The sequence below is a fragment of the Pelmatolapia mariae genome, linkage group LG2, assembly GCF_036321145.2.
Source record: "Pelmatolapia mariae isolate MD_Pm_ZW linkage group LG2, Pm_UMD_F_2, whole genome shotgun sequence".
In the NCBI taxonomy this organism is placed as follows: Eukaryota; Metazoa; Chordata; class Actinopteri; order Cichliformes; family Cichlidae; genus Pelmatolapia; species Pelmatolapia mariae.
Genome location: NC_086228.1, coordinates 9,306,006 through 9,331,834, shown reverse-complemented (window position 1 = coordinate 9,331,834; position 25,829 = coordinate 9,306,006). Strand labels below are relative to the sequence as shown.

Below are 25,829 nucleotides of genomic sequence, written 5' to 3'. Positions count from 1 at the left end.
ATAAATCGAGCAGGTATTTGAAGTTTACACAGCACCATTCTCGCATGAAAATGTCTTAAAAGTTTATTTTGTGACCCAGAAAGAGTAATATTTCAAACTCCGCCACTCTGCGTTCCTCCGCCACTGCCTCGTTTGAGTTTTGGACGAAATGGATTCTGGGATATTGCATTTCGTCATTTCGAGCTGATTGGAGACCAGAACAGCCAATCAGATTTTTTTGCATCCAAGTCTGTGATTGGCTGGTTTTGTGGCACAAATATAACAGTGTACACAAAGAGTTGAGCGCGCACGGGCAGAAACCTTGAGAGCGCGAGCAAATACAAAAACTGAGCGAGAGGGGCTGCTATTGTGTGTGTGTATGGATAATAGCAAACACTGAAATACATTTTTTGCACACAGCAAAAAATGCGCTCAATTTTTTTTTACGTGCGCTCAGAATAGTGGCACAAAAATAATGCCATACACATGTTCACCTACAGGAACCATCACCCAGCACATCCAATAATATTCCTCGTGGAGGCGTCACACACCAAAGAAGAAAATGCAACATGGCTCGCTTTGTGAAAAATTAGAGCAGTTTCCCGGAATGAAAAGTGCATTCATCTAGATTGTTAGTGGAGCGTGTTTAAAGACATGAAACGCTGCAAAAACAAGCAGAAGCTGCAATATTGTGATCCCCCACAGACTCAGTCATGTACCTGAAATGATTAAAGACACGTAGTGAAGAGCAAACAAGATACAAACACCTTCGTCTGTAGTCTGAGGCTGTGAGAGTGTGATGGGACGACAGCACGTGAGAGATAAATGCAAGACAGCGTGTGCATGTTTTTAAACTCCCCTTTTAAAAGAAATGCTCTTATCTGGCTGAGTCTTGACATTACCTGATAAGGTGTGTCTGTTTTGGGTGAACCTGCTTTCAGCTGCTTCCACTTCAAGTTAGTAACTCCTGTTTTCTGAAACTACAGGTGAAACTTCAGCTGATATTGTGTGCACTCATTATCCATCCTTCTGTCTGTCAGTCTGTCCATCCATCCATCCATCCATTCATCCAACCGTCCATCCATCAATCCAACTGTCAATCCATTCATCCAACGTCCATCCATCCATCCATCCATCCAACTTTCTATCTATCGTCTATCTGTCTGTCCATCATCCATCTGTCTGTCCATCCATTCATCATTCAATCTGTCCGTCCATCCATCCATCCATTCATCAATCCACCCACTCATCCATCTGTCAATCCGTCTATCCGTCTGTCCATCCATCCATCTGTTAATCAGTCCATCTGTTAATCTGTCCATCTGCCCATCCACACATCCATCCATCCATCCATCCATCCATCAGTCCGTCCGTCCATCCATCTGTTAATAAGTCCTTCCACCCTCCAATCACTCCATCTGTCCATCCATCCCTCCAGACTCGGGGCAGACTACACAAATCACAGCAGCTGCATTCTGTGGAAGGTTTTATTTCAGTGGTTAATTCTTTCAATCTACAAAGAGTAATCTTACATTTAGCCTCCAAACATCAAGCTGCTCCGTCTGCAGTGCAGCAGAGGCTTTCCCACCAGCTGTTTGATGCCCTCAGTTTCCTGATTATGTCATCATCCTGACAGCCTGACATGATCTGACTGATTACAGTGATGATGTTTCAGCGCTAAATCACACAGACCCTGAAACACTTGCTAATGACTAAGCATCTCCTCAGCCAACAATTTGCCCTGCTTCCTTAGCATAATGAGTGCGATATAATATTTCATATAAGAATATGACTCTCATTATTCCTGGTGATGAAGGTCTCACCCTTCCTGCACAGGACACTGCAGGAAACCTGGGAATAAGCTGATTGTTCCTGAACAGTGCAGCAATGTGAGAGGAGGTAAAAATGCTGAAAATCTGCTGGTTAAAATTTTATATTTGCTCTTGTAGAAAGACATAACCGGTGGACATATGACCCAGAGCCAGTAAAAATATGTCAGCCAGGTAGGTTGGCCAGCTGCTTCTCTAGTTTTTCAGCCACGAATCACAGCTTTGAGCTGGTGAAATACACTGACTGTGGAAGTGTGACGGGCCCGGGCGAGGGGAGGGAACCTGTAGAGAGAAGAATGATGAGATTTAGTTAACGAACCACATCACTTCACTTTTCATGGTTAAGTTGGAAAGAAATTCACATATTTGAGCTGCGGCGATCAATAACTCATAAGAAGCATTATTAGAGCATTATTAAAGGACCAGCAACAGCTCTGAATTTTCCTCCGAGCTGGACCGACAGCACTGGAAAACAGCACAGACACAATCGGTGATAGCTTTGTGTCGACACGTTCTTACATTTGGTCCCATCAGTTTCTACTGTAGTCACTGAGGTTTTTAATTTTTTATTCCACATTTTTTTAAAAAATGACCAGACAAAAGAGTGATGTCCCACTAACTGACCGTGAGCAGGAGATGTGCCCTCTCTGCATGGATACACTCAGTCTCAGGACTGAAGTTTCCAAACTAAGTTATTTTTCTGTTTTACAGTTTTTCTCGATTGGTTTGGCTCATTTCCTGAAACCGAGATGACATTCTCAAAATAACATGGACAAATCTCCAAACCACCTTGCAATTGTTCACAACAGAATGTCATTTTTCATTGGTTTAATCAAATTGCAAATGCTTTAGTACATGTCTCAAGTGACTCTGTGCTTCTTTTCAAATGATTATGTACAAGTAGCTACAGTTAGCACAATGAGCCCACATTTAGCACATTTTCCAAATAAATAGATCTTGCCGATCTAAACTGATTAGTTGATTTTTCAGTGAAATGGTCACTCACTCCAAAACATATCAGCATGGTTTCATTGTGTAAGTCATCATATGCACAATTGTCTGTTCAACTGTCAAAATTAGTCAAAGATATAATACCATGAAATAATATCTTGGAACATTTGATAAAGTTATGACAGTACTTGACAATCAATCAGGTGAAATTAGAACTAACGAAGGAGCAGTTTCCCACATCTCAGATGACCAATCAAACAGGTTGTTCAGATACCTGACAGGTGTTGTCTATGATCATGACTGCTGCCAAAAGTATATAGACAGAGCTTGGCCCGGGGCCAGTTTCATTTGCAGTGTGAACATGGAAGCACCTCGCCAAGTACAACAGCAACTTCCTGCTCGAGGAAGAGGAGGAAGAAGAAGAGGAAGAGGAGGAGTGAGAATGCGTGGAGGAATAGGGGGAAGAGGCCGAGGAGCACGGAGGCACCATGATGTCCCAGATGAAATCCGGGCCACCCTTATTGACCACGTTATAAACCATCGCCTCACAATGGCAGAGGCAGGTCGCCGAGTGCAGCCTAATGTGCCTCGGTCTACAGTCTCCTCCATCATCCAAACCTTTCGCAGGGAAAACAGGTACAGAACTATGCTAGTGAACTATTCAGTGTTGGTGTGTGTGTAGGCCTAGAGTACTGTAATATCGTCATGTGATGTTATATGATACTATAAAAATGACAAAGACAAAAGAATGGAGAAAATACTGTGAATAGTATTCCAGTCACTGTGCAGTGCATCACACTTCTAGTACCATAAGACAGCAGTACAATTACATTGGTAACTCATTTTGTAACAAATTTACAGTGCTGACCTTTGACTTGTATGTCTAGGATTGGACGACAGCCTCAAGTGGGTGGCAGAAGAAAACTTCTAAATGAACAACAAGAACGAGAAATATGCAACATGGTCATTGCAAATAATGCCATCACACTGAGACAGATTCGTAATGCAATCCTGCTAGACAATGTAATGTTCCAAAATATAAACTCTATCAGCATCTCCACAATAGACCGGGTATTGAAGAAACATCAGATGACCATGAAACAGATTTACAGGGTACCATTTGAGAGAAACTCTGACAGAGTGAAAGGGCTGCGGTACCAGTATGTGCATGTAAGTCAACTACTGGTTGTCTATCATTGTAACACTATTACAGTAAGACATGGTTACCACTGTTTTTTTGTTTTGCGTTATCCTTTTCACCTTCAGAATCCAGCTTTGTGTGACTAGAGCATTTTGCCTAGAAATTGTCTTCAGTTTTCCACTCCCTGTTTGTACAGTACTTTAGATCCTCCCTGCAGTATCTGTCTCTACTTGACTGATTAGATTTATGTCTATTCTATTGTAGAGAATAATGGCGTTAGAAGGCAACGAAACCCCTCACATCCTAGTGTTCGTTGATGAAGCTGGCTTCAACCTGGCCAAAGGTCGAAGGCGTGGCCGTAACATCATTGGCCACCGAGCCACTGTGGATGTCCCAGGCCAGCGAGGAGCAAATATAACAATGTGTGCCGCTATATCAGAAAGAGGTGTGGCCACACACATTCCCAGTTTAGGGCCCTACAATACACGAAAGCTCCTCAATTTTTTGGACCACCTTTATACTGATCTGATCCCAGAAAATGAGAGAGGTGTAGAAGGACCTCAGCTACCACATTATGTCATTGTGTGGGATAATGTGAACTTCCACCGCGGCCCACGCATCAGAACCTGGTTCACCACCCATCCCCGGATGCTAATGGAGTTTCTTCCACCTTACTCTCCTTTCCTAAATCCAATTGAGGAGTTTTTTTCAGCTTGGAGGTGGAGGGTGTATGAGCATCAGGCTCAAGACCAGAGGGCCCTGCTGCATGCAATGGATGCTACATGTGAGGACATCACAGGGGATCAATGTAGGGGATGGTTGAGACATTCACGCCGTTTCTTCCCTCGCTGCATCGCACGAGAAAATATCCGTTGCGATGTGGATGAGAATTTATGGCCTGACAGAGAGCAGCGCGTCGATGGCCAGGAGGATGAGGATGGTGGCCAGGAAAGAGAGGGTGACAATGGCGACCACTGAAAATATTACTGTACTATAGTTCTGAAACTTTATTTACAGTATGGTAGGCTAGAGTTTTTTCTTGTTTTTTTTGTTTTTTGTTTGTGTTTATAACTGTTCACATTTACAGAATCCTGTATATGTTTACTTTTCACAGTATGTTCTCTAATGTTAACATTTCTTTGTACGAATAAAAATGTTTACAGTTTCCTTGAGTATGAGTGGTTTATTGGAGGCTGATTTTACTGTAAAAACTTTTGGTTTTATTCATAGTGGTATTCTGTTGCTAGACCTGTGCCTTAGTGACAAAACGTCTAAGCATTTTGACTTGCAGTGCTTAAACAATGCCAAAGGTATAATGCATTTTGGGGGCATTGACTATTTATATGGGAAGGATATTTAGTTTTGACACATGGATAAACTCTTTTGGGAGAGATATGAGCTTTTGCAGGGGATCCATGGTGTTGTGCTAAACCGTCCAGGTTATTCTGACAAAAGCACTAAATGAATGCACATGTGCCAAGGCAATTGAGAAGGATCTGTGCTATTTTGACTGTACTGACCTTTTATATGGGAAAGGAATCTGCTTTTGAAGCATGGACGAAGAGTTTGGGGAAAGATATTTGATTTTGCTAGTGAGCTATAATGTTGGGCAGCACTGTAAGACTGTTTGGCCAAATGACCTTGTGGTTTTGAGAATGTCATCTCGGTTTCAAGAAATGAGCCAAACCAATCGAGAAAAACTGTAACTGACAAGAATTCTCCTACAGCAACATGAGACACATCTTCCTAATGTATGTATTTTGACTGACACTTTTCACAGTACTGAAATAATACCTTGAGTACTGTATAGCTTTCAGTGGTTAACTGAAATACAAATACTGACAAAATAACCATCATGCAATATGGCGGGACAATAGCGAAAGCTAGCTTACACAGCAAAATAAACAGTGCACAGTTCACCTTTTACAATGAACAACGATGACGGACTAAAAGTAACACGAGTTTTGTGCATTCCAATTACCTTAACCAGGAGAAATAGTAGTGGGGGGGGGGTAAATGAACATACTTGACACGCAGCTTTCGCTTTCACTCGTCTGTATTGAATCCCTCTACTGGAGACCTGAGGTATTACCAATGGATCAACACCTAAAAACCTCAATGAACTGAAGTGATGTAAAGAAGAGTGACCAAAGTTCCTCCACAGTGAAGCAACAGACTGGAAACATCACTGAACTTATCATGGGGTGGACTCTTCACTGCCGAGAGTGAGGTACAAACTCTCTGTCACATGACTGTAGGAGCATGTGTGTGGAAACAAAATCATATACACTATACTGCCAAAAGTATTTTATTATTTTATTTATGTATTATATTATAATAAGAGTATTTGCTTGTCTGCCTTCACATACAGTCTTTATGGCCCATGCTTTATTCACTGGTGTGAAGTCATGTTGGAACAGGAAGGGGCCACCACTCACACACAGGACGTGTGCAGTGCTACTTCCTGCCTTTAGACCTCAGCTGTGAAGCTGCCTGTGCTGTCAGATGGATGTTAGACAGATGAGAAGGTCACAGAGGGGAGAAACAACACTGCAGGTTTGGAGTCTGCGCTGCAGGGCCTGTCATTATAAAAATACAGATCAGCATCAGTTTACGGTGAATCACTGCAAACAGGGCAAAGGTGTAAACCCCAGCAGAGCACGCCTGCCATAGTCTGCACACACACACACACACACACACACACACACACACACACACACACACACACACACATAAATACACACTCTAGTCAAACCATATTAGACACTGGCCTGCTGGATTTTAGAATCAAGGATCAAACATATAGGGAGTTCATATTTATGTGCACACGAGTGTGTGTGTGTGTGTTAGTGTGTGTGTGTGTGTGGGTGTGTGTGTGTATTTTCATGAGCAGCGAGTTGAACAGCTGAGGAGTAACACAAATGTCGCGAAGATCCACCCACCTGTGCTGCTTTATGGAGCACGTGATGCAGAAAAACATTGATGGCAATGAAGAACAAGTCATTGCTGGAGTCAGCAGACTTTCACTGAAACGTCTCCACTCAGACCTCTGACCTTAGAGATGGACCCCAAAATGACTCCAAGATTCCACTCAGTTGTGAGCAAAGATTCAACCCTGCACAACTCACGTATAATAAGCCACAGAAGTAATTTTAAATAGAGCACTATTACTGAATGTTTGTGGAACTGCTTCATTAATCGTTCATTGCTGTTAGTACAGAAAATAATGATTGCCTTAATTTTCCACCTCCTGAGGCCTTATGGAGTTTTACAGTACGTTTCAGCCCTTTGTTGTTTACTTGGTGTTGTAATTTTCAACCACAGCAGGGAACCATTCTGCGAGAAAAGGCTCGGAAAGCCCACATCAGAATATAGAGAATAAACCATTTGAGAGCTACACATTTCATTTTCAGCCTAAAACAATGACACGCTTTTATCAGGTCGACACAAATCTGATCAATGTCACAAAGATCATTGTGTATTTAAAAGTGGCTTTACGACGGGTGCTGCAGGTTTGATACGGAGATGAGGAGTTGGGACTGAGAAAGAGCAAACGGTACTCACAAATACAGTGATTACCTGCTGATGCCAGGGTGTGAGGATTCATACCTCAGCTCAGGCAACCTTTTCCAATCCAGACGGTGACAGGGTGGGTCAGTGAGTGACCTCCTCCATGGTGACGGATTAAAGAGCCTCTCGGATGAGCGCTTACGACTGACACAGCAACTCTAAAACCTAAACTCAAGTCGAACATTTTTAACTAATAAAAAGTAAAGTGTCACCATCCATCTGCCAGTCAAAGAGGCCACACCCCTAATAATGCAAACTTTAAGCCTTAATATAATGAATGATATTTGGAGACCAGAGCAGTTTTTATATCAGGCTGTGAACATGCTCCCTCCTGGGAGTCTATGGGACTGGCTCAGTGCTGCCTCTGCTGGAGGTTTGGATGCTTCAGGCTTCAGCCGTGGCTGCTGATGCTTGTTTGCAGCTAAATATTTGCTTTCATCCAGCAGATGAAACCAGTTCTGTATGATCTGTACGAAGTGTTTTTCTGACCTGAGTGGGCATTCATGAGAAATTTCTCTGCTCTGCAGGCACTCAGAGTGACTCAGCAGATTAATTTTTTTCATTCCTTGACATGAGAGTAGACTTTACAATCGGCCCAGACATTTGTTGCTTTTTCCCCCGCCTGCTGGTCATCATGCATAAATTTCTTATTTCCAGGTGTGCTTCTGTGCTTCTTCTTGATTGAATTTGGCGAGTGGATGCCTCGGGGTCTGAATAAATGCGCCCTGAAATCATTGACAGGTATTTGTGCATGATGCACTGATGCATAAAAAATGTAAATAAGAAGCAACCGGTCGCTGTTTGTATCTCTTTCTCTGTGTTTTTCTTGACATATGAGGCTTTCAGTGCCTCGTACAGCAGAGCGACTCTCGCTCATCAATAATAATGTACAGTATAAAGCATGCTTCAGCTATCATCTCAAAGATGCAGGTGTATTTGCATACACACCGTGTGTGTGTGTGTGTGCATCAAAAGCACTGAATCACATTATTCACAGTGGAGACTCGGGCACCAACAAAGTGCATGTGAGATGAGGCAGACGAGTATTTGGCCTGTTTGGATGAAAATCCAAAGACTTAGTGAGCGTTACATTTGATGTGGAAATGAAAGATTCAGATTCTCAGGGCGCCGTCTTGTCTTCTCACATCTCAGCCTCCACCTTCTTCTTCCTCTGCTCTTGTTTTGGGGGAAGGCGCACGATCTAGATTTGTCTCCTCGTTCAGTCCGTAGGTCTCAGTTACTGTACTTCATTCAAAAACAGGTGAGCTTCTATTTTTGCTTCTGGTCCTTGATATTCAGTCTGCACAAAGCAAGAGCTGCTCAGTAAGAAGAAATAAGAAGTGCCATCACATCTCTCCAGGGTAACACATTCATAACAATATGCAAACAACTACAAATATAACCTTGGAACAAAATATCCTCCAACAATCAGTTTGTTCAGACTCATGTCTGATTGACCGTTTCAAGTCAAAAGGCTTTCTTGTGTCAGGAATGTGGATCTATGATAAATCACACTGCACGTATCACAAGGTAGGCACCTTGTTTCCAGGAGTTCTTGTATTTACAGCAGTCTCTTTGAGCCGCACCTCACTAATATTAGGAACAAAGGCCAGCAGCTCAGACTGAATGTCCATGTGTTTATGTGGTGATGCAGAAACTGTCGAAATGTTGTTCAGCTCAATTTTAATCTGCTGCTGAGTCTCTTTATCACTGCTGGAAACTCAATACTAAAATTACTATTGAATTAAGATATTCATTTGCGTCAATATTGACACTTTGTTTCTTTGTTTCCTCCAGCTGGCACAGCTTCACACAGACACACAGCTCCTCCCCTCACTAACAGCTGAAGTTGTTAACGTTCATAACACCGAACAACATTTTAGGAGGAAGCAAAGCTCCTTTATCAGTGACACTGAAGTATCAAACAGTTACATAAATGCTAAGCTAGCCAGTGCACATGTTAGCATTAGCCGTTTGACTATTAGTTACACAATAGTTAGCAGTTACAGAAGACGGTCCAGAGCTTGGCGAACTAATCAGAGCAAATAAACAGCGAAACAATGATAAATCCCTCAACCTCTACAATAATTATATCACTCATAACATCTCTGACTGGAGCAGGGGGCGCTCACGGGGATCATTTTGTTAATGAAGCCACGTACATTTTTTTACCTTCATACTGTGAATGCTTTCAGAGGCTGTTGAAGTGCACAGGCATGGCTCCAGATTCACTGTTTCTTCCCTCATATCTTCATGAGGATTTCACAAGATATCTACATGAAATCTTTGGGACTGAGAAACATTTAAGCTCTGTTAAAGTTTTTACATCGTCCAGACATGATTCCCTGTGTCTCTGAATTTTTTAATTGATAACAGGAGGATTTGGTGGAGCGACTGTATAACAAAGAAATCAGCTGATTGTGAGGTAGTCAGGTTGGACTGATTTTAGATGGAGTGACCAGGGATGGAACATAGATCTGAGAAATCCAGCTTTCATCCATGTTTGGGTTTAACATCAGCAGCAGTGGGATGATGTGTGAGCATACCAAACCCTCTAAGGAAGACAAATTATTTTTATCTTGTGAACGCAGTATAATTGTGGATGGGAATACATTCTAATCTTCTGCATGAAGATAAAAATATAGAGAATATTTTGGTACTTCAGAAGCTCAGCAGCAGATTTTTCATCAAAATCAGGAAATGAGGCCTGTAGCTACATGTTTCACAAACAGCTGTCACCCAAAATCTCCTTTTATGCTCCAAAGTTAAATTTGGAACTCTTTGTTCATTTTGGCGACTGTGACAGCTTACAGGAAGTTACAGGAAGTGAAGCACCGCCATGACACGGAGCTTCACCCACTCCGTCATTTCTTTGTGAGATTTCCAACTTATAATGTGGGCATTCTTTGGTAAAGGATTTTTAAAAATCAAACATCACTCAGCACATTTAATAGAGTCATGTTCATCTCCCCTCTGCTAGGAGTTGTGTATTCGTGGAGATATGGATATATATGGAGATATGACAGAAATGGCACAAACTATGTGTGTTTAACAGCCGAGCATCCTGGCCTCATTAAACACACCAAACGTGTTTTATTACATTACTGAACGACACACTATTTGCCATATCAAGAAAAAATGTTGGACTCACCTTTCAAAACCCGCACAAATCTAAATATGCAAAATAAGTCTGTCTGCAGAAGGAAACCTGACAGAGCACACGCAGCCAGCTTTTCTCAAATTTGGAGCAAGTGCAACCAAAATAGGAAGCTTACGTGGAGACGGTGTAAGAGGTCAGAGCCTCAGGACAGAAACTCCAATCAGTATAGCTTAGAATACAAAATGCAGTAGAAACAAAGGAAACACAGACGGGACAGAGCAGGAGCCGGTGTTTGAGACACAACTGTCTGAAAGTGGATGACTCAGACACAGAAAAGACAAAAACAAACCAGCACGGCGCTAAAGACGAGCAATCGCCCGCATGACACTGGAATTTTTCTCTGACGTCTTTCCAAACAAACAAAGATGACTGAAGACGAGAAGCACATTTCCTGCTCATGTATGAAGCCGGATGACAATGAATCTGGCCACAGAGCAGGTGCAGCACGGCAGCAGCTGATGTGTTTTTAATGAGTCCATCTTTTTTCTTCCACTTCATCTGAAAAAACATGATTACATTTTTGGTCTCATCTCTGTGAAGCGAGGTGATTCCATCATTGTTCCCATGTTTAAGATGATTAGTTCAGTCAAATCAGTGTGTGATTAAGTACAAAACCGCATTAGTCCCCCAGATCATGAAAACTTCGCCCATCTGTGGGCCACTAATGTGACTCATGCCTCCTTTCTCCTCCTGCCTGTGGCCTGGATATTCACCTCTCTACACTCCCTGGAAGAACATCTCAGTTCCTAAAAATCAGCTCAGAGTAAAATGGGTAATGCTGTAACACTTTGTGAATTTAAAATACGAAAGGTTATGCTCAGAATCAGAGATGAGTGCTGCTGTAAATGACCTGTTGGAGCACCTCCTTACATGAGTCCTTTTCGTGGATCTGTGGTGGGGGGTGAAGGCGAGGAGGTGATCAGGGGGGTTAAGGGATTTATGTTTTCTTGTGCCAATGGGAGAAATTTGCCCTCGGGGCTTCCTGCCACAAACTTTGAGATTTTGGAAGCATCTGGGTTTAGCGAGGAGAGAGATCACTGGGTCTGGGTTTAAATATTCCACTTCAAGAGCATTAACCACACTTCTTCTAGCTTCCGGATTTATTTCCTCTTTCTCACAATACAATACAATAGAAAATAATAGAATGGGCATTTATTATCATTTAGAACATTAACCATTAGAATGGTTCAAACAGCACAACAGAGGAGAAGATGGAGATGCAGCAGGAGAGGAAGGAGGAAGGAGAGGAGGCAGGGGAGGAGGGAGGAAAGGAGGAACGAGGGGAAGAAGAGATGAGAAATAGAAAAAGAAGAAGATAGAGGGGAGGGAGGAGGAGCAGAGGAGGAAAGGGAGGAGGGAGGAGAGGAGGGAGGAGCAGAGGAGGCAGTGCTGGAGGTGTCTTCCTCTCCTCAGACGGAGACGCAGAGCGGCTGCGCGCAGGCTGGGCGCTATAAGCGCGCGGAGTTGCTGCGCGCGGACAGAGGCGTCTGTGCGCACGTGAGTGTGGCAACAGCGGCGCGGAGCTGTGACTGAAACCGGGAACCGTGAGGCGGGAAAAGTCCTGCGCAGACGCGTCGGCATGCTTCACCCGGACACCCGCGCGCCCGAAGGCGGCGTCGCGCGCAGCTCTGACCCCCGCGCGTGACGCTGAATGGACCCGATGCGACTCGTCGACCCCCGGCACCTCCCGCAACTGATGCCCCTGGAGGACCGGGAGCCCACCGCGGCGACGGGCACCCTGGGGCCCCGCAACTCCACGCCGGCCGCGGGAGGAGGGGCCCCGCAGCACCACGCCGTGCCCTGGGTGGCCACCCTGCTGGCCGGCGTCCTCATCGCGACCATCGTGGTGGATGTTATCGGGAACCTGCTGGTCATCGTCTCCGTGTTCAGGAACAGGAAGCTCAGGAAAGCAGGTACACGTGACCTCCCGGTAGATGCTCGTCAGCTGGATTTCTTTGAGTTTTTGGAACTTTGTGATTCCAGAACAGATGTGACCAGATGTTCGGTTACATCAGTGAATGTCTCTCTAAGAGTTCCCAGCATGAATCGTTTTTATTTCTGTTCAATTTTATTGATTTCATTTATTGAACTCTTTTCTGCTTGAATAATTCTATTTTTCTTTGCAGGTTGGTTGTTTTATATTTTTGTGCTGCAGACATTTTCCAAGTTTTTAGATAAATAAACAATAGCTTTGCATTTTGCATGTATTTCTTTTGATTTTAAATCATCTTTTGTGTCATTTGTTCTGTTTTATTAGATATTTCAGTCACCTGTGAAGCGCCTCTAACCTGCATGAAAAGCTAATAAAGTTTAATTGGCTGATGGATCCGATGATGAGATGAAAGGACTTCTCTTTGCTCCTGTGTTTGTCTGTGAGCACATAGAAATTTAATCATTTGGGAGTTAAAAATGAGTGGATTGATCCATTGGTCCATTTTTCTGAGGGCGATGGCTCCGACATGCTTTCATGTTTGTGTAGCTCAGTATTTTTGCGTGATATTCTGATGATATCCTAACTGATAAATCTTATAAAAACCATAAAACAGTCATAATCATGCAGTTACTTGGTTATTGTAATATGATTGCAAGAATATTTAGAGGAATAAAAAGAGCATGTGGTATCCTGGAGTCCTCACAGAAGCCACTCTAACATCAGCCTGAGAGGTAGATGAGCTCCTTTAATGGCTCTTTTATTGTGAAAGTCTTGAAGAGTCTGAAGTTTGGCTCTCAGGCACTGACGAGCTGTTGGCTCATGCAGAGGATGAAACTCTCCGAGACTCCCCGACACGTTTGAGGTGTGAGAAAAACGAAGCGCTGGCAGCCTGACAGCTGACTCACTGTGATCGATGAGTAAAACTCTGACAGCGACGCACACTTCAGAAGCACCTGAGCACCTCCTGCTCATCAAACGCATCATCATCACAGGCTCTGATAAAGCACTCACACTCCTTCACTGCACTTTTCAATACTCACATATTTCCCCATGAGTTATTTGGCAGTTTTCACATTCTGGTGACGCCTGACGTCCAGCAAGACCTCAGGAGAGTTAGTCCAGGCAGATTCATCAGGGTTTCAATCAAAAACAGCCCCGATGTGAAAGGAGCTGATGTATGAAAGGTCCAGAGTAGGTGAAGTCTGCTCTTAACACAGTTTGTGTTAATCAGAGGAACAGCTCACAGACATCAGGTTTACATTAAACGTAGTCGTTCATTTCATCGTGTTGAGCTTAAGAACTTTACTGAAGCAACAAAAACCCGATGCATGAATCTGAAGCGTGCTCAGACTTGCTGCACCTGCTCGTAGTCTCTCCTCACAACGATACACAGCACAGGTCAGGGTGCTGGAGATCAACACATTTTACACAACTTGCGCCGCACCGCTGTTTGCCTCCAGAAAAATAAATTCTGAAGAAAGTAATGCATACTTTACTTAGTCATTGCAGAAAGTAATTAGATTGCTTTTGCAGTAACAGTCTAACACTGAACTTTTTTCTTGTGGCCACACGTCCTGCTGCGTTTGTATGGCTCTGATGTCGTGTTGATGGACTGTTTTTTCAGGCCTGAGCTCAGTTAAATCTCCAGTGTCACATTTTTCTCCCTCGGTGCAAAAAAAACAGAAGCAGTCATCACTCCAGTTAAAAAATGTGCATTGTTTTTGTCTGAAATGTGGCATGAAACAGCTCGCTTCATCATTTCCACCACCATTTCTTAATGTCTGGTACTAAAAGGCATTTATCACAGCAGCATTTCTATGGATGAGGCTCCACGTGGACGTGCTCAATCTTTAAAATGTAATCTAAACTAATCAAAACCGGTCTTTGAACCTTCGATCTGCACCGTCTCTCAAGTGGGCCGATTCCATGGACTTTAACTCGTTTAGCAGTTTTCATGGTGCTGTTCAAACTCTCAGCTGTAACCTTTATCCTCTGGAAAAACAGCTGATCTGAGAGAGCATTACTACCTTTCTGTTAGTATTATCATGGATACCGTATCAGTACTACTCGATCACACAGGAAGACTGGAACAGATGAAGAGTTTAGTTTGAGATGGTTGAAGTAACCTGCTGCATCTGAGGTTTCTTTCTCTTTGTTGAAGGATCAGAGTGCTTAAAGTGTGAGCACTGACATTGTGGTGGGTTTACATCCTGCTGAGAAACTCCAGATAACAGAAAGACTTTCTTTTTCCAGTCTTTTTAAAATTCACACGAAGGTTGGTATAATTGCACATCTGAGAAATTATACCTTACAGAAGCTGGTAGATCTGGAATATCCACTTTACACTGTATAGCTAATTGATTACAAGGTCATTCTGTACCCTCATCTCGTTTTTCTGTACTTCAAATAAGACCTCTGCAGTGATCATCTTCTTTTGGAGGGTTATGATAAAATAATGCGACAAAATGCAGAAAAAGAAAGCGTTGTCTACAGATGTGAGCACACCTGTTAATGATCGATCCATCATTAACCCTCCAAACAGAACAAGTGTATCTGCTATGCAGCAAATATGAAAACGAAACCAAGAGCTACAGTTCCTCTAGTGTCGAGCAGAGGCAGCAGCAGAGAGTCAGTCCCATCTGGTGTTTAAGTCTGACGTCATTAGCTGTTTCTGGGTCCAAACTTTGCTTCAGGTCCCTAAATCAAACGAACACTGCAGCATCACTGAGAGTTACAAACTGTATAAATTCTTGACTGTCTAAATGATCGGTGTGGCTGCTCTACCAGGTGTAGCAGTAAAGTTTAACATCCAAGCATCCATGAAAACAGAATTTCTGAAGTGTAACAGATTTAGAAGTTAGCAGGAAGTTAGCTCACTAGTTTCCATCTAAAGATGATATACCATGTTCTGACTGAGGGATTTCTATAAGATTAAAACGTACAGCTCTGTTATCACTGAAGACAGAAAACTAAACAGCAGTGACTTTAGTAGGGTTACTGAAGTTGCACTAGCTGGTATATAATGATGTGCTACGCGGTGGCTAGCTACACAGCTATGGTTAGCATAATATAAACAGACTGAAGCTGGAGGATGAACACTTCCGGCGCCCCCCGTGTGCGGCAGCCTGTTACAGCAGCTCTGCTCATTCCGAGTTTCTTTCTTTCTTATCTTTTCTTCTCGTAATTTTTCTATAACTAACGTATTAGTAATTAGACTCTGCAACCATGTTCTACCGTTTTGTGCTAGTTCTGGTCGTTTTTCTTAGTTTTTTTCTACTTTTTTCACCCGTGTGTGGGGACCCAGAGCAGGGATCCTTTGTTTACAGTAAGGATCAGCTGTTAGCGCTGCGTCCCACAGCAGTACTGCCGGCGGACAGACCCGACATTCCCAGCGAGCTGAGGAGGAAAAGACGGGGGTGTCGTGCTGGGAAGGAGCGCCGTCGCCCGAGAAGGAGACGTTATCGACCATCTCTTCCTTCTGTAATTATTGGAAATGTACGGTCTTTGCACAATAAATTGGATGAGCTCACGTCGCTAACCTGGTCACAGAGGGAGTACCGGCAATGTAGCATCATGATGCTAACGGAGTCGTGGCTAACACCGCTAACTCCGGACACGAGTGTGACACTACCGGGATTCCAGCTGCTTCGAGCGGACAGGACAAGAGACAGCGGTAAGAGGAAAGGAGGGGGACTGGCAGTGTTTGTGAATGACAGATGGTGTAACCCTGGGCACATCACTGTAAAAGAACAACTCTGCAGCAGAGACATTGAGCTGTTAGCCGTTAGCATGCGTCCGTACTACCTGCCCCGGGAATTCTCGCATGTTATCGCGATAACAGCGTATGTCCCCCCCTCGGCCAACGCGGATGCAGCCTGTGACACTCTCCACTCAGTGGTCAGCAGACTGCAAACACAATCTCCGAGAGCCCTCCTCATAATATCAGGGGACTTCAATCATGCCTCACTGGACTCCACACTGCCCACCTTCACCCAGTATGTGACCTGCCCAACCAGAGACAATAAAACACTGGACTTACTGTATGCCAATGCTGAAGAGGCATACAGTTCATCACCTCTCCCTCCCCTGGGCAGATCTGATCACAACCTGGTGCACCTTGTCCCTGTGTATGAGCCCTTAGTGCGCAGCCACCAGCCACCCACACAGTACAGAGATGGTCGCAGGAGAGCGAGGAGGCTCTTAAGGATTGTTTTGAGTCGACTGTGTGGGAGGTGATCTGTGACGACCACGGAGAGGACATCGACAGCCTTACTACATGCATTACGGACTATATTAATTTCTGTGTGGATAACACCGTACCTACCAGGACTGTACGGTGTTTCTCCAACAACAAACCTTGGATTACCCCGGAAATTAAAGCTGTCCTCAAGCAGAAGAGGAGGGCCTTCAAATCGAAAGACAAAGAGGAGTTGAAAAGGGTGCAGAGAGAGTTGAGGGGACTGATAAGGAATGGGAAGGATAGCTACAGGCAGAAGATGGAGAACCAGCTTCAGCAAAATAACGTTGGTGAAGTCTGGAGAGGCCTCAGAACCATCTCAGGCCACAAACATCAGAACTCTCTGCCTGGGAGGGATGTGAGGTGGGCAAATGAACTGAATCATTTCTTCAACAGATTTGATTCAGCCATGAGGCAGTCTCCAACATCGGCTGCAGACTCACCCACCCCCACTGCTGCTGTTCCACCTCTGACACCTCAGACACTTCACACCTCCTCTATTCACCCTGCTCACTCCTCCCCACCCCCAACAACAGCATCCAATACACAATCAACACAAGGCTCCAGCCTGTCTCTCTCAACCACCCAGGTTAGGAGGGAACTGAGGAGGATTAATGGCAAGAAGGCAGCGGGTTTAGATGGCATCAGCTCGAGGGTCGTCAGGTCCTGCGCGGACCAACTGTGTGGGGTGATGGAGCACCTCTTCAACCTGAGCCTGAGGCTGGGAAGAGTCCCACAGCTCTGGAAAACCTCCTGTGTTGTACCAGTGCCAAAGACTTCACGCCCCAAGGACCTCAACAGCTACAGGCCGGTGTCTCTGAAATCCCACCTGATGAAGACCCTGGAGCGGCTGGTCCTGGCTCAGCTTCGGCGCCTTGTGAGCTCATCACTGGACCCACTTCAGTTTGCCTACCAGCCTGGCATTGGAGCGGATGATGCCGTCATTCACCTCCTACATCGCTCCCTCGCTCACCTGGAGACCGCTGGGAGCACTGTGAGAATCATGTTCTTTGATTTCTCCAGTGCCTTCAACACTATTCTTCCCTCGGTTCTGAAGGACAAGCTGGAGAACTCTGGAGTGGACCATCACCTCACTACCTGGATTTTGGACTACCTCACCGACCGACCACAGTATGTGAGGACTCAGGGCTGTGTGTCGGACAGGGTCGTCTGCAGTACGGGGCCCCACAGGGAACGGTTCTGGCTCCGTTCCTCTTCACCATCTACACTGCAGACTTCTCCCACAACTCCACCCAGTGCTTCCTGCAGAAGTTCTCTGATGACTCTGCTATAGTCGGCCTCATCACTGATGGGGACGACAAGGAGTACAGAGGACTGACTCAGGACTTTGTGGACTGGTGCCAGCTGTCCAGATCAATGCCAGTAAAACCAAGGAGCTGGTGGTAGACTTCCGCAGGCACAAACATCCTCCACTGCAACCACTGAACATCCAAGGTATGGACATTGAGACTGTGGACAGCTACAGGTACCTTGGTGTTCATCTGAACAACAAACTGGACTGGACTCATAACTCAGACGCCCTCTACAGGAAAGGGCAGAGCAGGCTGTACCTGCTGCGGAGACTCAGGTCGTTTGGAGTGGAGGGCCCACTCCTGAAGACCTTCTATGACTCTGTGGTGGCCTCAGCCATCTTTTATGGTGTGGTCTGCTGGGGTGGCAGCATCTCTGCTGGGGACAGGAAGAGACTGAACAGGCTGATCCGAAGGGCCAGCTCTGTTCTAGGATGCCCTCTGGACCCAGTGGAGGTGGTGAGTGACAGGAGAATGGTGGCTAAGCTGTCATCCCTGTTGGACAACATCTCCCACCCCATGCATGAGACTGTGACAGCACTGAGCAGCTCCTTCAGTGGGAGACTGCGGCACCCACGGTGTGGGACGGAGAGATTTCGCAGGTCTTTCCTCCCCACTGCTGTCAGACTCCACAACAAAGACTTTAACTGATCATACACACACATCCACAAATGTGCAATAACACAAATGTGCAATAATCTTTCTGGCACCGTTGTATTTTTCACTCTGTTGTATATAGCATTTGTATTCTATTTTTATCCTATTGTATATTTTATTCTATTTTATTCTACTGTATATAGTATTCTATTTTTATTCTATTCTGTACAGTTGTGTACTGTATTTATTCTTATTTTATTTTATTCTAATTGTCCTTCATAACTTTTGCACTGTCCACCTCCTGCTGTGACAAAACAAATTTCCCACGTGTGGGACTAATAAAGGTCATCTTATCTTATCTTATCTTATCTTATCTTATCTAACTTTTTTCCACTTGATAAAAGTTAACGTGAGGGTTCCCAACGGTTAGGGACAAATGCATTCACATGGCAGGATGCTGTAAAGAGACCAAACTTCAATCAGGAGAACAACTGAGATAATCCATCCATAATACAAGGTTAGCTATTAATATATTCCTGCATGGGCTGGGATGTAGTTACATCGTAAGGGTTTAAAAACTGAGCTTTAAAATGAATAGTGGTAATAAAAACCGAGAAAGGTAAACAGTGACTACTGACTTCAAGATACAAAGCATTAAAACATGTTAAAAACACAACAGCCTTAATAAACGCAGAGTAGTCTGGACCTGGAAGCAGGATTCATACGTCATCACTTAAAAAAGGGATAGACTCCCATGTAAAAATAAACGTGTTTACAGCCTGATACACAAACTGTTTTAGTTTCTATAGATAATTTCCCCTTTCATAACACCTGTATGAGGAAGGGTGTTTTTAAAATTCCCCTTTTGCATTGTTAGGGGTGTGGCCTCTTTTTTACTTACAGGTAGAAGGCGATGCAGAAAGCAGTAGCTGCTAGCTGTGTGCTAGGTTCCAGCTGGATTTGGAACTGGACCTCTGGACTGTGTTTGTGCTGTTGGAGCCTTTTGGGGCATTTTAGTGCAACTATCTGACCAATAATATGGCTGCAGGGAGGTTACTGTGGTAACAGACTGTCCAAGACATCTGAGCTACAGTTTTGGTCAAATTAGCTCAAAACTGTGATCTCCACCCTCTCATCCAAATACGATACGCACAATTCCACAGGATCAGTAACCTGGAGGCTTTCTTGAGTTGGTGCTACCTTTTTAGGTTGAAACAATGAAGTCATACATGCCTAGAGACCAGACAGCCCCTGGCAACTTATGGGTTCTAGGGAAAAATGTGTCTTCCCCAACTGTGTTGGTGAGTGGTTATGAGTCACAAGGAGAGTGATGCACTGAAAACCTCGTTGTGATCGTGCCACACTCACCTGTAGTTTGTATCAAAGACACTGTCTTTGATACAAACTACAGGCCTGTTTGTATCTCTGCAGGCGTTTGCGGTCCATAGCAGTAGTGCTGCCGTACCATGCAGTGATGCAGCTGGTCAGTGTGCTCTCCACAATGAAGCTGTAGAACCTGCTGAGGATCTTGGCCAACATACCAAATTTCCTCAGCCTCCTCAAGAAATACAGCCACTGCTGAGCCTTCTTGACCAGCTGTGTGGTGTTCAGTGTCCAGGTGAGGTCCTCAGTGATGTAGACGCCTAGGTATCTAAAGCTGCTCACCCCCTCCACCTCAAGGCCCCAGATAAACAGCGGCTGGTGAGGCCTCCTCTTCTTCCTCGTGTCCACTATCATCTCTTTTGTCTTATCAGTGTTGAGGGTGAGGTTGTTGTCCTCACACCATGACACCAGACCGGCCACCTCTCTCCTGTAAGCCGCTTTGTCCCCTCCAGTGATGCAACCAATCCCTGCTGTGTTGTCCGCGAACTTCAGTATGGTGTTATCCCTATTGGAGGCGACACAGTCGTGGGTGTACAGGATGTAGAGCATGGGACTGAGGACCAACCCTGTGGAACGCCAGTGTTTGTAATAATGCTGGCTAAAGTCCTGTTGCCGATCTTGACGGACTGGGGCCTGCCAGTCAAAAAGTCCTGTAGCCAGTCACAGAGGGTGGTGTGTAGGCCGAGTGTTGCCAGCTTGTGAGTGAGTTTGTGTGGGATGACTGTATTGAAGGCGGAGCTGTATTCAACAAAAAGTACCCTGATATTAATATGCAAATTGTGATGACCACTGATCAAAGACCATTGATGTATGTCATCTACATACCTGGGTAAGATAACAGAGGCCTCTTTTCCACTTCTTCCAAATTGGCCGCAGTGGGTGAAACTGGGAAACCCATGGCACACCCATGTTTCTGTCTGTAGTACTGACCCTTTTATGTGAAATATGTGGAATGAGGACCCAGTTCCAAAAGCAAACACACTTGGTCGATGCTGAGAGTGGTCTTGTTGCTAAGGTTGGGGTCATCCTGTCATCTCTTACAAACTACCTCCAACGCTTTAGTGACTGGAACACAAGTGAAGAGAGATGTAACATCGTATGAGACCATTGTTTCATCTGCCTCCATAATGACATTTCTCACCTTCTCAACAAAATCCAAGGTGTTCTGGATGTGGTGTTCAGAGCTGCCTACCAACGGGTTAAGCATCGAAGCCAGAAACGAGTTGATCATACAGACAATTGGTCTTAAAGGTGCACCCTGTTTATGTAACTTTGGTAAACCATATAGACTTGGTGTAGATTGCCCTGGGTATAGCCTGTCGTATGAGGTCCAGTCAGTGGCATTGTCTTGTTCTAACTACTTCAGACAATCTATCATCCTCTTCCTGTAACCACTTCCTGGGTCTCCTTTCAGGGCCTCATAAATATTTTTGTCACTGAGCAGCAAAATTTTCTCATGAACCTACCCTTGTCTGCCGGAGGGATGATAATGTTGCTGTCATTACTAAGTGATGCGAGCGCCTTCCTCTCCTCCATGCTTGATGTTGGATAGTGATGTTTGCATTGCTGGGACAGGCCGAAACCTTTATCCGTAGTTGCTCTGCTTCCACGTCTGCAATGTTGTTTCGAATTAATGTTTCTGTGGCTGTGATCAGTCCACTAGCGGGATTTGTCTCTGCTTGGGTGAGTTGTCTGTCAGACATATTTTTCACCCACTTGTCCACACTTCTCTGTGTGGCATCCATCTTTCTTCTGGCCGCTGAGAACACTCTGTATTTTGCTGGTGTTTCTGACGCTCAGCAAGTCAAACTTCCTTTGTTGCCTGGTCTTAGACTACGTCCACACTAGCCCAGATAGATTTGAAAACGGCGTTTTCGTCTGAAAATGCTCCGCGTCCACACTAGCGTTTTCAGTTGTTTTCACAGAGTTGTGCGTCCACATTGAAATGGCCGAAAATGCATACGTTCCAGTACTGCGCATGCAAGAAGAACAAGAAGATTCGGCCTGCCTCATTTCTGTCTGCCATTTATTTACTTTCCGGCTCGTTGAAACGTCGCAGCAAAAGGTTTTTTTTAAATGGACTAACAATGAGGTGGAGTTGTTGCTGTGAGTAAAGTTGCTAAAGTGAGTGAGAATTAAATAATTTGAAGAAAAGCTATCTGGAGCATGTACAAACTGATATTAATCTTTAATAGGGCTGTCAAAATTGAAAGCAAACAAAACAACTGCTGTATAATGCCCTCCGCTATCTTTGTTTAATTGGTCACATGACTGCATCACATGACTAAAATGCGTCATCGTTTTCGAAAGTCTGCGTTTTCGAGTGTCCACACTGCGACGGGACAGCTCCGTTTTGAAATGTATGTGTTTTCAAGAGCGTTTTCAAAACGCTGCATTTTTCCTTGGGGAAAGCGCCGTCTCAGTCTGGACGGGAGGCCAAAACGGAGAGAAAATTATGCGTTTTCAAACGAAAACGCATTAGTGTGGACGTAGCTTAGACTTTTCACGCTGTGCTAGACGAGCCTTCTCAGTGAATTCGAACACCTTTTGAAAAGTATTCTTATTTAGAAGCATTGTAAGACTTTGTGAAGCCGCCCCTAACTGACCTCACCACCCATTCCCACATAGCAAGGAGGTCTGGCCCGGATCTGGTATCAAGCCGGCACTGCTGGCTGACTTCTGGCATGATAAGACGTATGTCATCCAGATATGGGCCAGGCCTGGCATAGATGCCACTGTCTGTGTGTTTTCATGCCATATCTGGCTCGATTGTGGTTTGGGTCATGTGGCCCAGGCTCATAGAAAACAGGTCTTCCCTGGATCCAGTATCAAGCTGGCACTTCTGACTGACCGGTGTCATGGCAGGGTATATGTCAACCAGATGTGGGCCATGTCTGGCAATGATGGCACTATTTATGTTCCTATTTTCCTATTTAAGTTAGGAGACCCAAATGCCATGTTGCAATACTATACTGCTATGGTAGCCAACGTTTCAAATGCAGGTTTGACAGGTTTGTGAGTGTACACTTTATCCAAAACCTAGTGACGGTTTACTGTTTTCCACCGGGTGGCTGTAGCTCAGGAGGTAGAGCAGGTCACGTGCTAATCGGAAGGTTAGCAGTTTGATCCCTGGCTCCTCCAGTCTGCATGTCAAGAGTGTGAATGTGTGGGAAGCACACAGTTTAGAGAAAGTGTGTGAATATGGCATGTTGTATAGAGCACTTTGAGTAATCCGGGTGCCTAGAAAAGTGTTATATTAGAGTCAGTCCATTCACTGTCTGAACAGAGTTTTGTCATTTTACTTTTGCACTTTTTTGCATGTTCTGGCACATGTTGTTATTACATGGCTTGATTAAGGTACACATTAGGCTGACATCTGGGGCCAGAGCTGAAACTGTTCTGGGCCAGCACAGTGTCTACAACTGGCCCGTGGCTGCACACAATTTACACATGGCCCACATACCGCAAAGAATGACGGCCCTTTGGTGGCCCAGATCAGGTTTGCCAGAGGTAATCCACACATGGACCAGCACAGGACCACCAGTGTGTCTGCAACTGGCCTTGTGCTGGCCCATGTGTGGGCCACCAAAGGGCCGTCATTCTTTGCGGTATGTGGGCCAGATCCGGGCCATACCAATTTTGCTATGTGGGTTGTTAGTCAGTTTATAAGGTTAGGGAAACCTGCAGTCAGCTGAGACTGAAGAAGTCACTTGGATGAGTGGCGAAAGGTTTCCCCCACTGAAAACACCTACGTCCAGATGAACACAATCAACCTTTTGGGGCTCTGCCTAGGTCACCAGTCTGTGGAGGGCTAACACGTAGTCACAGGCAAACATTCCCACCTACGGACAATTTAGAGTTTGCAGTTAACGTACCCCCACTAACTGCATGTCTTTGGACTGTGGGAGGAAGCCGGAGTACCCGGAGAGAACCCACGCATGGGGAGAACATCCAAACTCCACACAGATAAACCACGGCCTAATGGTGGAATCAAACTCAGGACCTTCTCGCTGTGAGGCAACAGTGCTAACCACCGTGCCGCCCTTGTTTGAATTAGCAGGTAAATAAACACTGGGATGATTATCCAAGATCATTCTTTGTCACCTTCCAGTTATTCCATAACACTTGATCTCCAGAGCATCACCTTGCTGTGGTGAAAAGTTATTAAACCAACACATTCTGTTGATCCCTGAGCCAGGGTTGTAATGATAAAACTTGGAAATCTGGACGAATTATTCACCTCTGTCATTTATTCTTCTCGCTGCCTCCTCAGATATCTGATCACTCATCCTGTCCTCTCTTATCTCTCTTCTTTCTCCCCTTCCTCCCTTCTCTTCAGTAGCCTCATCTCCTTAATTTTCTTCTCAGTTCTTCTCCTGCATGTCCATTTTTCTCCTCTCTCCTGCCTTTCTTGCCCTTTCCACTTGATTCATCCTCTCCAACTTTTTGTCTTTCTCCCTCTCTCCACAGTGTCCTTTTTTCCTTCTTTTTCAAGGATTCTCCTCTTCATCGCTCTTCTCTTTCCTCCTCCTGTCCCATCAGGTCTCTTATCTCTCAGATTTTCTCCTCTCGACTGCATCCTTCTCTTCTCTCCTGAGGGTAAATGATTCACCTCTTTTCTCCATTTTTCTGCTCTCCCTCTCCATCTACCCTGTCAGAGATGCATTACCTGATCACTGGTGTTACACTTCATCATGTCGCCATCACCACATCTACACAAGCCCGACAGACTACCTTCATTCCTAACCTGCAAACTCTTCTTTCAGCTGCTCGTGCTGAAAAAGAAGCAAAGATTTTATATGTAAAGTAATTTCAGAGTTGGGCTGCTCTGCTCAGGTCTCAGAGGGACTGTTCAAACATGGGTGGAAGTGCAGTGTATCAGCGTCACTGGTTACTGGCTGACTGCCCAAACTCTTACCTGTTCAGCTCATTTTCTGGCTCTGAAACTGTGCACTGTGTCCAGTAATCAATTTGATTGAGTCAGACTGTCCTGTTTGATCTCAGGCTCAGCACATCAGCAGAGCTCAAACTTTTCTGAGGACAGTCCCGTTGGGCCGGAGCAAACCACACAAAGCTGCTTCATTCATGAACCTCATACATCTGTCCTTCATTAGCACTGCAGACGCAAATGCTCATCTCAAATATTCATGAGTAACAGCTCCAGTACAAAATGCTCTTACTGCAGGAAAAACATCTGGACGCATCTGCAAGTTCATTCACAGGTTTCAGAAGAAACTCTCTGACGTGCTTTTTTGTAGGCTAGCCTGGAGGTTAGCCTCACCCTGGATTCATTAGCAAAAACAACTCAATTGGATTTTGCATTATTGCTAAAAAATGCTCTGTGGATAAAAATCTTCAGGATATGTTTGTTCAGGGCGATTAGGCTAACTTTAGGCTGTGCTCACATGACTTCCATGATGCTAAGTTTTATCTCATTAAGCCTCCTACTCTCTGGGATGTGCAAAACATTTATGAGTCCGGTATTTAATAGACATGCGCACAAATACCATGACCATGTCGTACATTTCACTCGGCTCTAGTTTACAAGAAGAAGTGCAGGTTAACGTGCCTTTTGCTGCCAGTGCTGCACCCAGATTGAAATGTCAGGTTAGCAGCTCTGCAGGTTTTGTTACAATTAGATTTAGAAACACTCAGAAACTACTTTGAACTGGAGCTGCACAGTGTGGGGGTTCAAATCGCCCAGCTTCACCCAGGGTGGAGTGTGCATGTGGCTTCTCT

The 25,829-nt window shown here is 44.7% G+C and overlaps 1 protein-coding gene across 1 annotated transcript in view; it reads left to right on the top strand.

Moving 5' to 3' along the window:
• The first annotated feature begins 12,092 nt into the window (after positions 1–12,092).
• Positions 12,093–25,829, top strand: part of mtnr1al (melatonin receptor type 1A like) — a 31,197-nt gene continuing 17,460 nt past the window's right edge. Inside the window, exon 1 of the mRNA XM_063492666.2 lies at positions 12,093–12,543. Coding sequence (XP_063348736.1) covers positions 12,282–12,543 — 262 coding nt within the window. The 5' untranslated portion in view covers positions 12,093–12,281. The remainder of the gene's footprint in view (positions 12,544–25,829) is intronic.